General features: G+C 35.0%; 2 protein-coding genes across 3 annotated transcripts; one reads left to right on the forward strand and one right to left on the reverse strand.

Annotated features, from left to right (window-relative positions):
• Window positions 1-1,816: 1,816 nt before the first annotated feature.
• LOC120001848 (lysM domain receptor-like kinase 4) lies at window positions 1,817-4,388 on the forward strand. Of its 2 annotated transcripts, XM_038850343.1 has the most exons (2): window positions 1,817-2,183; window positions 2,553-4,388. In XM_038850343.1, the coding sequence occupies exons 1-2, from the start codon at window positions 2,117-2,119 to the stop codon at window positions 4,223-4,225; spliced, it is 1,740 nt and encodes a 579-aa protein (XP_038706271.1). In that variant the 5' UTR covers window positions 1,817-2,116; the 3' UTR covers window positions 4,226-4,388. The 2 variants fall into 2 exon arrangements, with proteins under 2 accessions (XP_038706271.1, XP_038706270.1); XM_038850342.1 differs by lacking the exon at window positions 1,817-2,183 and having other exon boundaries at window positions 2,203-4,388.
• A 121-nt stretch (window positions 4,389-4,509) lies between these two features.
• Window positions 4,510-6,417, reverse strand: LOC120002027 (alpha carbonic anhydrase 7-like). The gene is made up of 6 exons (XM_038850576.1): window positions 6,175-6,417; window positions 5,624-5,730; window positions 5,407-5,509; window positions 5,144-5,311; window positions 4,996-5,049; window positions 4,510-4,890 (listed from the first exon to the last, which is right to left on the reverse strand). The coding sequence occupies exons 1-6, from the start codon at window positions 6,415-6,417 to the stop codon at window positions 4,792-4,794; spliced, it is 774 nt and encodes a 257-aa protein (XP_038706504.1). The 3' UTR covers window positions 4,510-4,791.
• Window positions 6,418-15,476: the final 9,059 nt, after the last annotated feature.

The following is a 15,476-nucleotide window of genomic DNA, read 5'->3' on the forward strand; positions in this document are numbered from 1 at the left end:
AACAGCAAACTGAGAAAGTCACAATAATTAAACTTTAAATAGCTAAATTAAAACTTCAAAACTGGTTAACAATTGTGTTAAGTCTACATAAACATAGAAAGGATGAAGAAAAGGGAAAAGTTTTATGCAATAACATCCCAAAATTTTAATTAAAGGAAAGGAAAAAAGGATAAAATAAAGAATATAATTATTTTACAATTTTTTATGAGTTGGGGATAAAACATTAAAACCTTCCAATTAGACTAAAATTTAAACTTTTTTACTTAGAGACCATGCAATTTATCAAGCTTCTAACACATATGTGCTATAAAAAACCACATTGTCCATATATAGCATTAAAATAATTTATGTCCATATTATTTATATATATATAAGCATTATGTCCATACTCTTATACCATTGCACTGAGAAAGTTCAATAATTAAGGAACTCAATAATATTCTATGAAAAATGTTTGGGGTAAATAAAAGCTCCCACCTTAATTTTCCTCTTTTGTTAATTTTTTTAGATTATTTATTGTTATGTTTATGAGCCATCAATATTTATATTAAATATATAAATTTAGGGTAATTGAATTTGTTCGTACATGTGTTTGTATTTACATTAAATATACTGTTAAATTTTCTTAAGGGTTTTCTAAATAAATTTTAGGCTTCAACAAAAAAAAAAATCTGCAGTTTGGCTTTGGCATACTTTTTGTAAATTAGTGTCTTTATTTATTTATTTATTTTTATTTTGTAAATCTGCAATACCTTTGGAGTTTAGTGGACTGATGTGATGCATCCCATTAAAACAAATACAGACAATTGGCAGTAATAACACTTTAGACAACTTAATTATAAAAAGATCATGAACATTTTTAAAATTATAAAAAAGTGTAATTTAAGGGTAATTTGGTCATATGACTTAAGATATTTTTTAGTTTATACCTACAATACCCTCCTCCTCCTCCTTCCTCTTCTTCTTATTCTTCTTCTTCTCCCTCCAACCATCAAACTCTAGTGTGTCATCTCTTTCTCTCTTATTCTCTACTAAAAGTTATCTCCTTATTTCTTTCTCTCCTTCTCCTTCTTCTTCTTTTGGTTCTCGATCTAAATTTGTTATTCATTGCCTTCTTCTCCGTTTTTTGTCGAGGTTCTCCTTTCTTCATCGCATTCTTCGTCGTTGCTCAATCTGGACTGCGTCGAGTTGCTCTACTTCGTTTTTTATAGATCTGGACTATGCTTCGTTGTTCAATATGGGTTGCGCTTTGCTTTTTTGCAGATCTGGACTCTTATTCGTTTTTTGCTGAGATGTATCACTATAATATCACCAACACCAAAAAACCACTAAAATGATACAATGAAACTAGTATGCATACTTCATCTTCCTAGTGAGATAGCCCAGAAAATGGTCTGTGGGCTTTGACAGAACTGATGTGATGAAGCCCATTAAACCAAATATTGAGATAGCCCAGCAAATGGTCTGTGGACTTTGACAGGACTGACATGATGCAGCCCATTAAACCAAATATTGAGATAGCCCAGTAAATGGTATGTGGGCTTTCTCAGCCTGCAGAGAGTCGAGACCCTTGCAATCTGGTTGAGTGTAAAATCAGCCACACGATTTTAGCCTTTTTTTCATTGAAAAGGAAACTTTACCAACTTCGCTTTTCCTGGGAGTGAATGCCGAACAAGATCCCCGAAGTGGCTGCAAATTGCGAAACAATATGTTGATTTACACCCAAGTAGCCCCAAATCACATGCTAGGTTTCTTCTGCAACCTTACTCAAATTCCTGATCTTATTGATTGAATTGGGACAGATTACAGCCTTGAATCAGGATCGATACGATTAGAATCGGATTAATTTTGGTATTTTACTGTGTTTGGTAGTCAATTTTTGAAAATAATGAGAGAGTGACACATGCATGATATGCTGTCTGTATGTTAATTGTTAAGTTCTGTTCCTGTACATGACAAAGCAGAGAAGTCCAAGATTGCTGATGAATCGTATAGTTTAGAGTCAAAATTGACTACTAGTACGTTGGCCGGCTGTAAGTTTCAATCACTGTTTTTCCCATCACATTGTTTGGAAAAGATTGGTGGGAAAGGAATCTGATAAACAACATGGCTCCAAATGGAATCTGGAAATCCAAACATGTCATCCAAAATTGGTCTGGTGATCAATCTGGCTTGTTCTTTTGGTAAGTATTTTCATGGAATATCCATCATCTGTGCCATTCTTTCTCTCTAATCTTTCATTGGAGGGTTTAATAGAGTTAATGCAAAGTATTTGAACTCCAAGGCCATGAAGATTCATTTCTGGTTTGTCATCTGGGTCTGCTTCATTTCAAGCAATATTGCTCAACAATTCTATGACCCTTCAGATTGCTCTTCCCTTACCAATCAACTAGGTTCTAGATACACTTGTGAGAATTCTTTTCAGAATTCTTGCCATACATTTGTTGTCTACAGAGCTAACCAACGTTTTAATACTATATGCAATGTCTCTGATTTGTTCCACATAGAAGCTAATGAGTTACTTGGCTTGAACAATCCCAAATATCCTGCAGAGATGCTCCGATCGGGCAGAGATGTTCTTGTTCCAGTAAACTGTTCTTGCACAGGTCAGTTCTTCCGGGCCAATGTCAGTTACATTGTTTCTGAAATCACACCGCCCTCGGAGATTGCTTGCGGAGTTTTTGAAGGTTTGCTCAAATCACTCACTCTTATTCAGGAAAACCCTCCACAAGTTGATGTCCTCGAGGTGGGCTCAAAGCTTAATCTGCCATTGAGATGTGCTTGTCCGGACAATGTCAGTAGCAGCAATGGAGTGAAGTATCTGGTCACATACCCAATTGTGGAAGGAGATGAACCAATAGCATTAAGCAACAAGTTTGGCATCTCTGCTGAAGATATGTGGGCAGCTAATCACTTGGAACCTCGGGCAACAGTCTATCCAAATACAACTCTCTTGATTCCCCTGAAAGGAGAGCCAGTAATAGATTTCAGGATCCCGGATTCTCCACCTCCAGCTCCTGGTTTTCTTCCCACAGTTACTGTAGAAAAGGCCAGTAACAGAAAATTAAGGATTCTGTACATTGCAGGATCAGTAGTTGGGTTCCCTCTGGTACTTGTAGCAGTGATTGCTTGTGTCCTGTATTTGAAGACTACGAACAAATGGAAGGGAGAGAAGTTACAGTCCTTAAGTGGTAGAAGCACCCCACTTTCATGCTCAACCCCGATAAGCTCCCCTAGATCTGGTCGAACTGGTAGGACCTCGACAAATTCTTGTCTGTCTCCGGATCTTCTTGCCGGGATTAAATACTCTTTGCGGAATTACAGTATGGATGACATCAAGAGAGTAACTAAAGATTTCAGTGAAGAAAGAAGAATTGGCGACGAAGCTTATAAGGGATCGATCGATAACCTTCAAGTGATGATCAAGGAAATGAGATTTGAAGACACTCGCCACATTATCGATGTGCACTCGAAAATCAACCACATCAATATCTTGAATTTACATGGTGTTTGCTATGGAGAGAGTGACTTTTCATGGTCATACCTGTTGTTTGAACTTCCTAGCAATGGCTGTTTAAGGGACTGCTTGACTAATCCATTGAGTCCACTTAAATGGCATATACGGACCCAGATAGCTTTCGATATTGCAGAGGGTCTTCATTATTTGCATCACTGTATTTTCCCTTCATATGCTCACATGAAGGTTAATACTAAAAATATTTTTCTGACTGCAAATTGGAGGGCAAAGCTTGCGAATATCGGGACCCCAACGGCCATCGGATCATCAAGTACTGGACTTGAAAAATCAGTTGCCATCAAAGGATGGATTGCACCAGAGTACGTCTTAAACGATTCAGCTAGTGAGAAAGTAGACATTTTCGCGTTTGGAGTTGTTCTGTTTGAGCTGATCTCGGCCAGAAAGGATATGGACGGAAACTTGTTCAAAGACTCTATAGGATTTTTGGGTGGAGCTGGTAGCGAAGGTGGCTGCTTTGAGCAATTGAGGAGTTTCATGGATCCTTGTTTGAAGGATGAGTATCCCCTTGCAGAGGCTCTGTGTTTAGCAGTTTTAGCCAAAGCTTGTGTGGAAGATGACCCTCTGCATAGACCATCTATGGATGATATCATAAAAGTCCTCGCTAGAATGTTGGAACTTTCAAAGCAGTACATAACCAAGAATATCAAATTTCATCACAACGTCAGAACTGTGGACCAATGGGAGTAGAATTTGCAAACTTACACATTTGCAAGAAGTTATCACAATCAACTTCATCATTCCAACCAAAACATTTTTGTTAACTTTTCCTTCTCCCTTCTCCATTCGCCCTCTGGTATTGCAATACATTCATGTATGTATCATTGTTGTGCAACATATACATACATACATACATACATACATATATATATATCATATTGTGTGCATAAATTAGTAGTCGGTAGATTCAATCCCACACTTCCCACCATAGTATCTTTAACTTTTATGTTTTCTATTAGCACAGCATTAGTAGATTCGAATTAATGTAGAGTACTTATTTAATATGAATCTGGAATAAATTTCGTACTCATTACATGCATGATAACAAGCAGTACACAGTGTACTGGACAACAATAGAAACTAGTTATAGAAGTACATGATAGAGAAACACCCAGAAGGAGAATCTGAGACCATGTGTGACTGACATAATACATGGACACTGTAGAAGACTCGCTAATAGTCTTCTTGGACTGATCATATATATAAGTAATATTAGTCTAATTATAAGAGATCTCTGCGACATATTATTTTTTAAATTATAATAGCTTTCTATTCTTCTCGTTTTCCCTTGGCCTATAAAGCTGCACTGAACGCTTGTTTATAGGCTGTAGTGGTCTTGCATTTGTATCTGACTCCTGCAAAAGTTGAACATTCAATACACAACAAATCATTAATTAAATTCCCAATAAATTAATTAATTACGTAAAGATATGATTCAATTACAAGCATTTAATACTTACATCGTGAACAGCTACACGAAGCAATTTCACTTGTTCTCTAGTCACTGTCCTCACCTACATCAACAAAATATATGAGATTAATTGATAAAATCAAAAAAAAAATTACAAATTAAATAATTCACAACATATGTAACTGTTCTGATTTTACCTTTCTAACCATGGTCCAGATAACATTTTCAGTACAAGGAGGGATAGTGAGAGAGCCAATGTATCTGTAATACTTTCTGCTTCCAGACTTTATATCTCTTGGGTTAACCTCACCTATTACTTTCTCCTCATCTTCGTTATCAGTAACCACTGATAAATGATCGATGATCTACAGACATATATACACCACAGGCAAGTCATCAAGATCAAGAGAGAGTATATATATATATATGGTTAGAGAAAAATTAATTGATTTACACGTACAGATGACAAGAAAGTATCAGGCCTTCCGATTGTGTACATGATCCCAATTACGGCAACCTTGCCATCTTTGCTCTCATGAACCAGGTGAGCTTCTAAATCAAAACTATACACACATACATAAATAGATGGAATTAATTAGGGTTTCCCATATATATATATATATATAAGTTGTGTGGATTAATTATTGTTAATAATCATATATTATGGGATTAAATACCTCTTGCCGTCGATGGTATGCTCAGATGGTGAATGCCAGTGGCACTGTTGGAGTACGTATTCAGTTCCATTTATTTCAAGAGTTCCTGCTCCATCTACCCATTTCAACTGCACCCACAAATAATAATTCACACAAATTGAGTTAAAAAAAAATAATGCAATAATTAATTATTCAATTAAACGATGCACTAAGTTATGAATGATTTCACCTCCTTCATTTTGGGAAAAATATTTTATTTTAAAATACCTAACCAAAATAATTTAAACACTGCTTTCAGGTGACCTCATTAATTACGTAATGAAAATTATATTGCACCTAACATACACATTGGCTTTTAGTCTTTTACTTTAAACAAGGTGATAATATATATTACTATATAAGGTGGAGACATCAGAGCTAATATTAGATTAATAATGTGCTTTGACTAGTGCAACTAAAATAATAACATTTTCAGCAGAGCAATCATGTATAAAAAATAATGAATATAGTGATATATTGTTTGATTTCCCTCCAACTATTTTTCTTTCTTAATTAAGTAATTAATTAATTACCATAATATCATGGCCTCTGTTTTTTATGGTAGCGTTGGAAGGCTTGTATTCTCTGTGGATTCTCCCTAAATGAGAAACAACTTCAACTCTCTCATTCAAGAGATCTATGGGTGATTGCATCGATCCGTGATTGCATGCACTCCATTCGGGTTTAATTTCTCCCCATCGATGAGGTCCAATCTCTCCATGGTGGTTACAATCAAACTCTCTGTCATTTTCTGCACATATCACCATAAAATACATCGAATCAATCTCAATAATATCATGCTGTTTGTGCATGCAGTGTATATGTAGAAAATCCCACGATGGCACAACCCAGAGCCAGCCTCCCCACCATCTCAGCCCATTGGGCCGTGGCAGTTCCCAGCCCACCTTCCTGGAAAAGGCTGGACAATTGGTTGAAGACTTGGGCAAGCTTATAAACTAGACACCAAGCCCCTCAACAATCGATGTGGGATTTTTATCCCTTTAACACCTTTTCAACACTCCCCCGCACTCGTGGACTGGGTATCAAAGCCCAAGGTCCAACGAGTGGACTTTTTCATCGGGGACGAGCACACCTGCTCCGATACCATGTAGAAAATCCCAATTGATATCCTCAAATTATGGAACCTTTGTTCCATAATTTGCTCCTCAAATTATGGAACAAATTATGGTACTTTTGTCCCATAATTTGCTCCTCAAATTATGGAACAAATTATGGAACCTTTGTCCCACAATTTGCTCCTCAAATTATGGAACCTTTGTTCCATAAATTGCTCCTCAAATTATGGAACATTTGTCTTAGGGTGTAATGTTTGATCCCTATATATATGAGATTGTAATTGTAATGTTTTATCAATATACATACACATCAAATATTGCCTCTATTCTTCTCTACAATTGCTCCTATTTTTCTACATGGTATCGGAGCAGGTCATGCTGTAGAAACATTACAGGGAAATATGGTAAATTATACCTCAAATCCAATTTCCCTTATAAATGAGTTTGCAACCTATCTTCAGGAGAAGGGAAGAGTAAATTGCACCTCAAATTCAATACATGGAGCTTCTGGTATAGGAAACTCTAATTCCACAACCCTCCTTGGTAAGTTTGCTGGGTTCTTATCAAACTCGGGACATCAATCCAATGACAATTTTGAAGGTATTTTCAGTGCGTTCTCTACTGCTATAGAATTTAATACCGTGCATGATTTTTGGATTGTTGATTCTGGTGCCACCGATCATATGACAAATAAATTAACCAATTTGTCTGACTTCAAAAAATTTTCTACTCCATCCCATGTGTCAATTGCCAATGGGAATGGTGTTCCTGTTCTTGGTGAAGGTAAACTTAAATTGTTGTCTAAAGATGTGACTTCAATGGCTTTATATGTTCCATCTTTTCCAGTCAAGTTACTTTCGGTTAGAAAACTCACTCAAGCTTTAAATTGCTGTGTTATATTTCTTCCTCATGAGGTACTTTTTCAAGATCTTGTCACTAAGAAGATCATTGGTAGAGGATTTTTTCTACAAGGTCTTTACTACATCTCAGGAAATTTTCAACCTAGCAAAAGTACTCAAGTCTCGTTTTTTCCTTCTTCCTCGGCAAATCATGTTCTCTGGCATCAGCGTTTAGCACATCCTTCAGATAATATTCTCACTAAATTGTTGCCAAATGTTGATACCAATTATTTTTCTTGTGAAATTTGCCATTTGTCAAAATCTACTAGATTACCTTTTGTGTCTTCTTCTTCTAGAACTACTAGAATGTTTGAACTTGTTCACTCCGATGTTTGGGGACCTACTCTTGAATCAATTGATGGTTTTAAATACTTTGTTACATTTATTGATGATTTCTCACGTGTTACTTGGGTGTACTTGTTGAGATCAAAAAGTGAAGTTATGAATATCTTCAAAGATTTTCATATGCTTGTTCAGACTCAATTTTCCTCTAAAATTCAAACACTTCGTTCTGATAATGGCACAGAATTCATGTCTAAAAATATGACACAGTATTTATATTCTCATGGCATTGTGCATCAGACTAGTTGTGTTGGTACTCCTCAACAAAACGGAGTAGCAGAACGTAAAAATAGAGACTTGTTGGAAAAAACTCGTGCTTTGATGCTTCACATGCATGTTCCAAAAGTTTTTTGGTCTTATGGAGTATTAGCAGCAGTTTATATCATTAATCGGCTTCCGAGCCGAGTGCTGTCTTTTAAATCTCCCCTTGAAGTTTTGCAGGGGAAAACTATTGATGTGTCTCACTTGAAAGTATTTGGTTGCACTTGCTTTGTGCATATACAAGCAGCTCATCGTGATAAGCTTGATGCCCGAGCTGCTAAGTGTATTTTTCTGGGGTATTCTTCGACCCAGAAAGGGTATAAATGTTATCATCCTGATTCTCGAAGATTATTTGTCTCCAGAGATGTTATGTTTGAAGAAGCAACACCTTATTATACAAATTCTCAAGATGATTTAGAGGACGTGTTTCCCTTGCCTATATCCGAGATTATTTCTGAAGGGGTTCCTCACAAGCCTAATATTGCTGAGTTTGTTCCGCACCAGGCCACTGAAAATCCTCCAACTGGACAAGCTGAACTCCTTCCAAATGTGCTAGCTGAAAATTTGGTTGAAAATCCTCCAGTCGAACAGCCCGAGAATCTCCAAGATGTGCATGTGCTTGCTTCCACTAATAATCATGAGGTTTCACCGTCATTGGTTCGACGGAATCCTACTCGAAATCGCGTCCCTCCAACAAAACTTCAAGATTATGTCACTTTTTCTGCCTGCCATCCTCTCTCCAAGTATGTCACTTATCATCGTCTTTCCTCAGCTCATGTGGCATTTCTCACCGCTATTTCTACTGTTCATGAACCTAAGAATTTCAAGGAAGCAAATTCTCAGGAAATATGGCGACAAGCTATGGGTGAAGAGCTTCAAGCTCTTGCTGAAAATCAAACTTGGAGTGTTGTTAAACTTCCTCCTGGAAAACAACCAGTGGGGAGCCGCTGGGTATATAAAACTAAATTTCACTCGGATGGCACCATTGATAGACATAAAGCTCGCCTTGTGGCCCAGGGATTTACTCAAACCTTTGGTGTAGATTACAAAGAGACGTTTGCTCCTGTTGCTAAGATGAATACAGTGCGTACTCTCCTCTCAGTTGCCGTAAATTGTGGATGGTCTATGAGTCAAATGGACGTCAAAAATGCTTTCCTTCATGGGGATCTTGAAGAAGAAGTCTATATGAAACTACCTCCAGGACATCCACAGAGTTCAGATTCTTCCTTGGTTTGTCACCTACACAAATCAATCTATGGGTTGAAACAATCTCCGCGTGCTTGGCACGCCAAGTTAAGTACCGTTCTTCAAGAGGTTGGTTTCTCTCGCAGTACAGCTGATTCTTCCTTGTTCATTCGTCATTCTTCCAATACTATAGTGGTGGTCCTAATTTATGTTGATGATCTTATTATTGCTGGGAATAGTATTGATGCTATTTCTCAACTCAAAACCACTCTTCGATCTCGATTTCCTATTAAGGATCTTGGTTCCTTAAATTACTTTCTTGGCATTGAAATGGCAGTTTCCAGCAAAGGTTTATTTCTAAATCAAAGGAAGTATATTCTTGATTTGCTAGAGGAAACCGAAATGATGAATTCAAAGCCAGCATCCACTCCACTGGATAGCAAATTAAATCTTGATACAGCCAGTGAACCTTTACAAGGAGTTAGTGATTACCAACGGTTGGTTGGTAAGCTCATTTATCTGACTATTACTCGACCTGACATTGCTTATGGTGTAAGTCTTGTTAGCCAGTTCATGCACGCTCCTACTCTTTTCCATTTGGGCATTGTCAAACGAATCTTACGTTATCTCAAGGGTTCTATTGGTCGTGGCATAGTTCTAGCTAAGCACGGTCACTTACGGATTACAGGATATAGTGATTCTGATTGGGCTGGAAATGCCCTTGATCGAAAGTCCACTTCCGGCTATTGTATGTTTGTTGGTGGAAATCTTGTTTCTTGGCGTAGCAAAAAACAACATGTGGTTGCTCGTTCTAGTGCTGAAGCTGAATATCGTGCAATGGCATCCAGTGCATGTGAACTAATATGGCTTAAGAGTTTGCTCGCAGATTTGGGTTTTCCAAGTAGTCTTCCTATGACTCTCTTTTGTGATAATCAGGCTGCTATGCATATTGCTGCTAATCCCGTGTTTCATGAACGCACAAAACATATTGAAGTTGATTGTCATTTTATTCGTCATCAAGTTCAGAATCAAGTTATTCAAACAGTTTACACTCGAAGTCATGATCAACTTGCTGATGTTTTTACAAAGGTTTTGTCTTCTGGTCATTTTCACCGATTATTGTCCAAGCTTGGCTCAATCAATCCCCTTGATCCAGCTTGAGGGGGAGTATTGACCTTATTGATATCCTCAAATTATGGAACCTTTGTTCCATAATTTGCTCCTCAAATTATGGAACAAATTATGGTACTTTTGTCCCATAATTTGCTCCTCAAATTATGGAACAAATTATGGAACCTTTGTCCCACAATTTGCTCCTCAAATTATGGAACCTTTGTTCCATAAATTGCTCCTCAAATTATGGAACATTTGTCTTAGGGTGTAATGTTTGATCCCTATATATATGAGATTGTAATTGTAATGTTTTATCAATATACATACACATCAAATATTGCCTCTATTCTTCTCTACAATTGCTCCTATTTTTCTACAGTATACGTAGATAATATATAGATGGCATGGAAAACGCAGGCTTACCAACTTCTTGAGCGGCGGCCGGAAGTGAATAGTATTGGAGAAGAAGAAGAAGAACAACAATGAAAAGACGGCAAAAGAAGAGCTTCATTGTTGTCTTAGGCTATATGTAATAATATTGTGTAGTAGTTGTGTAGAACAATATGGAAGTGGGGTGGGTGAATATATATAGATTTCAAGCAAATGTGAAAACATGGAAAGTTACTTAACCATACGTGGCAAAGTCAAGAGTTTCTTGGGGTTTTGTCCATTTTTACCTCGCGAATTAGTTTGACCTTTCCGAAGGCTTAAGAGAAGTTGCTTTCCAATTTTATTATTTTTTTATTTGGTCACGTGGAAAAATGCGTGCATTCGTAAGGTTTATTAATACCAGGTGGTCTTTGAATGTTACTGTTATTATTATTTTATTTGGCTTGGGTTGGGTTGTCTTGTATTTTGTCCATATTTTCCGTGGAGCATGAAAATGGGTTTGAAGAAGAGTCCACTTATTAACGTCTTCGGTGACGAATCTTGGTATTAGCTGTAAGTACGATGAATCAAATTTGGTCCGACAATTATAAATTAATACGATAATTAACTATACAATAAAATGAGAGACAGATAGCGGCCAACACATCCCTTTAATTGTTTAATTCATATTCAACTCAGAAGATTTCTTCCTCTTTCATAAATTTAACAAAGCAAATATAAAAAATGACATGTAGCTCATTGCAGCCCAAGTTTAGATGGCATGTTCTGTCAGCAATCCTATGTGGATAAATTTTGAAAATTAAGCATAAATACTCTCTCTCATCTCAACAATGTAATTCAAATAAATCGCAATGGACCTCAAGTAAAATATAATGATTGACTTATTCCACTATTTCAAGTCAATGAAATAAGCATTGCTCTGGGACGAAATTGAGTGGAATAAGTTATTCCATTGTTTTAATGCAGTGAAATAATCATTGGTCTGAGACAAAATTGAAAGGAATAAGTTATTTCAATATTTTAATTCATGAAATAAACATAGGTCTAAGCAGAAACTCATTGTTTTTTTATAGCAAAATCCAGAATTCATTGTTTTTTAAAAGAATAATACATAATCCATTGTTTTTTTAAAACACAGTTCAAAATCAATTGGTTTTTTGAAATTACGGTTCAAAATTCTTTTTTTTTTTAAGAACAAGTTCATAATCCATTGTTTTAAATTCAGAATCAAATATTTTTTAAACTATAATTAATTTTTTTTAATCCAGAATATACTTTTTGAAATTCCATTCTTTTCCAAAACAATGGAATTAATATCCGTCCAATAAAACCCATCGACAATGAATCTTGTTAAAAAGAGGTTTATGCGTTGATTCTGAATATGTATTTTGAGAGTTAAAACGTTTAAAATTTTATTTAAGAAAGAAAAAAAAAAGTCCATATCACAAGATTATCATGTCACATGATGAGTCAATGTCACATGAGATTGGGTTACGTGTGCTACCACTATATGAGCTACCTAGCAATATTAAACAAATATTACGCGCATGTATTTTTAATCAATACCGATGCTTTTTAAAAAATATATTTGTTTTAGCTTATTTATATATGCATTGTTGTTCTTTAAAAAAGGAAAAAGAAAAAAGAGCATCGTGAGTTGTGTGGTAATTTAATTTGTAGAGTTAAAAAAGAATCCAGATATAAAGAAACTACAACATAAAAACATAGACTATTATACCGACCAAAATTTAGAGTCAAAAAAACGTCATATATGTTTGCGAATTGAAGTCAAAAGGTAATTAATTATTTAATTGGCTACTTCCTTCAACAAAACGTTTTCGAGGAGTGTGCCATTATTGTGAATCTCGAGCTAATAAATATCAACAGTTAAAATATGGTTGCCATTTGCAATTCTCTACAACTCCCAACGGAAAAGGATTTGCTGAAATTATTCCAGTAATTCCACCAGATCTACACCATTGAATGGTGTGGATGCAGTGTTGTCAAATCAATACATTATTGCATTGGATGGTGTAGATCTGGTGAAATTCCTGGAATAATTTCAGCCCCTATCCCACTCCCAACACATTAATAATGCTTTTCTGGTGTCCTATATGCTACTATTATATTTTTTTAGGAGGACGAAAATTAGGATTTATGATGGCCACCATATAAATTACATTACATTTCAATAATATATATATAAATTAAGATAACTAAAGTCATATTGCAGATCAAGGTGGAAGGGAACACCATCATTAATTATACATGTCGTCTTGAAAAATCTAGTGTCTTTTGACCATTTATCGTTCTTCACAAGTTTCATCTCTATTTGGGGTGTGTGTAGATATATATATATCAATATATATATATATATATAATGGAGGATCCAAAAGGCTTCTCCTTAGTGCCACGTGGATGCCTCTAAAAAAACCTACACAAAAAACAAAATAAAAAATTAAATATATTAAATAACTTTAAGACCCACAAGCACATACAATTAATAATATACAAATAATTTTAAAATGATATTTAATAACACAACAAATAGTCATATCAATTATCACTTATTAATTGCATATAAAAACAAAAAGATAAAAGCTTAAATGAAACATATTCACAATATAAATTTAAAATAACACACAAAAACATATAATATCACAATAAAGTTCTAAGACATACTACAAAAACTTCATGGGAAAAATGAACAATTTCAACCAAATTCCTAACGATATGTCCCTACAAATCATGGAATTAGTTGTCAAACAACAACCAATGATGATGGAAAAGATCCAGTTTAAGATGCATTCTTAGGAGATTTCATAGAGGATGATCCCAATGATCCCGTATAAGATAATCCCTTAGTGGATGATCATACAAATGAATAATTTAATCAAATGTGAGATACATAGTACAATAAATTATATATTATATATGCTTATTGACATAGCATGAAAAATTGTGGCTTGCTGACATAAAAAGCAATAATAAATGAGATGTAAAAATTAGGAGATAAAGAAGGGCGCTATATTTTCTATAGAATTTATAATTTATGAGATCTTTTTAGTTATTTTACAACTTTGTTAAAAAAACCAACGCAAAAAATAATTGTTAAACTCTGAGCATATTTTTTCTTTATGCATCAAATTTTTCGCTCATTCTTAGAAAATTATTTATTAACATATTGAGAAAAATGTATTGTAGTTATTTGTTCATCTCATAATTATTTTCATTTTCTATAATTCAAGCTTTGTTATTCATTATGGTAACAAAGTATCGAAAAATTATCAAAAATATTTATTTTTTAAATTAATTATGTGTCACGCGAAACGTGAGTATGAAACTAGTATATATATATATATATAAGCCCAACCTCATATCGTAATATGAACAAGATATATCAGTCGTACACAATTACATATGATGCATATTTATTCAACAAAAGTGAACTTATAATATTCAATTTTGGGCAGCTCTTTTGTTGTGGTTGATAATGAATAAGCCTTATAGTTTCCCTTGTTTCCAAAGATATCACACACACACACATTTAATTAATATTATAATTATAAGGTGTCGTAATGCAATGAGACATGGAAGCTTCTCTGTTGTGATGGTCCTAATCGTCATACAAAAATAGGTTCTGAAATCTACAGTGACGGGCGGATCTTTGAATTTGGACCCATAAAATCAATATTAGTGATGCAATACAAGACCATATGTAAGAAAATAAATTAATATTTAATTACCATTAAACAATATTTTATTGGGTCTAATGAAGTTTACAGTCAACTTAACTAATTAAGGTTTCGAAAACTTTGGGAAATGAAAATGAATTGGTCAAAACTTTTTATTAATTTCAAGAGGTAATTGAGGAATTCCCAGTTTTGCTGACAACATCGATCTTGAATTCGTCTGTCTAAATAATGACGGTAAAATGTGACTACCATGGCAATATTATTCTTTCATATTTGTTAAACACGTTTTTTAAAACTATAACGCTGCCCTACATGTTGATCATTTGAACATGCAATATGTGTCTAAATTTCAGTCATCAAGCCTTCGCACATGGAAGTTTCCCATACGAGGACATTATAAATAACATCAAAACCCAATGCATGACCACAAAAGTATTGTTTCGAATGAAAATCGAACTCAGAACATTATAATTCTATACGGTTTGCCCCAAAAGAGATTGATTCATCACTAAGTTATCACCCAAGTCATTCCATTAAACACGCTATTATGTTATAACTAATCCTGAAAGAAGGAGTCGTTAATTGACAATTTACATTGGAACGTAAACGTAATCAGGGGTTTAAATAAAAACTCTAATTTTAATTACTTGGTGTTATATGTTAGTCACCACCAGCTGCCACCAACCCATTGAACTTGTGGAGAAGTCCAGTACTCGTTTTTAATGGGTCGATAAACTATTTAATCGTGTAATTAAATATTTTTTAGATGTTGATTATTGTGACAATTAACATGAATCATGATGTTGGGAACTTGGCATGGTCTGATACGTAATCACGTGGGCGGTGGGTTTTGACTCGGGATGCCTACAACTGG

Source organism: Tripterygium wilfordii, chromosome 7 (genome assembly GCF_013401445.1).
Source record: "Tripterygium wilfordii isolate XIE 37 chromosome 7, ASM1340144v1, whole genome shotgun sequence".
Lineage (NCBI taxonomy): Eukaryota > Viridiplantae > Streptophyta > Magnoliopsida > Celastrales > Celastraceae > Tripterygium > Tripterygium wilfordii.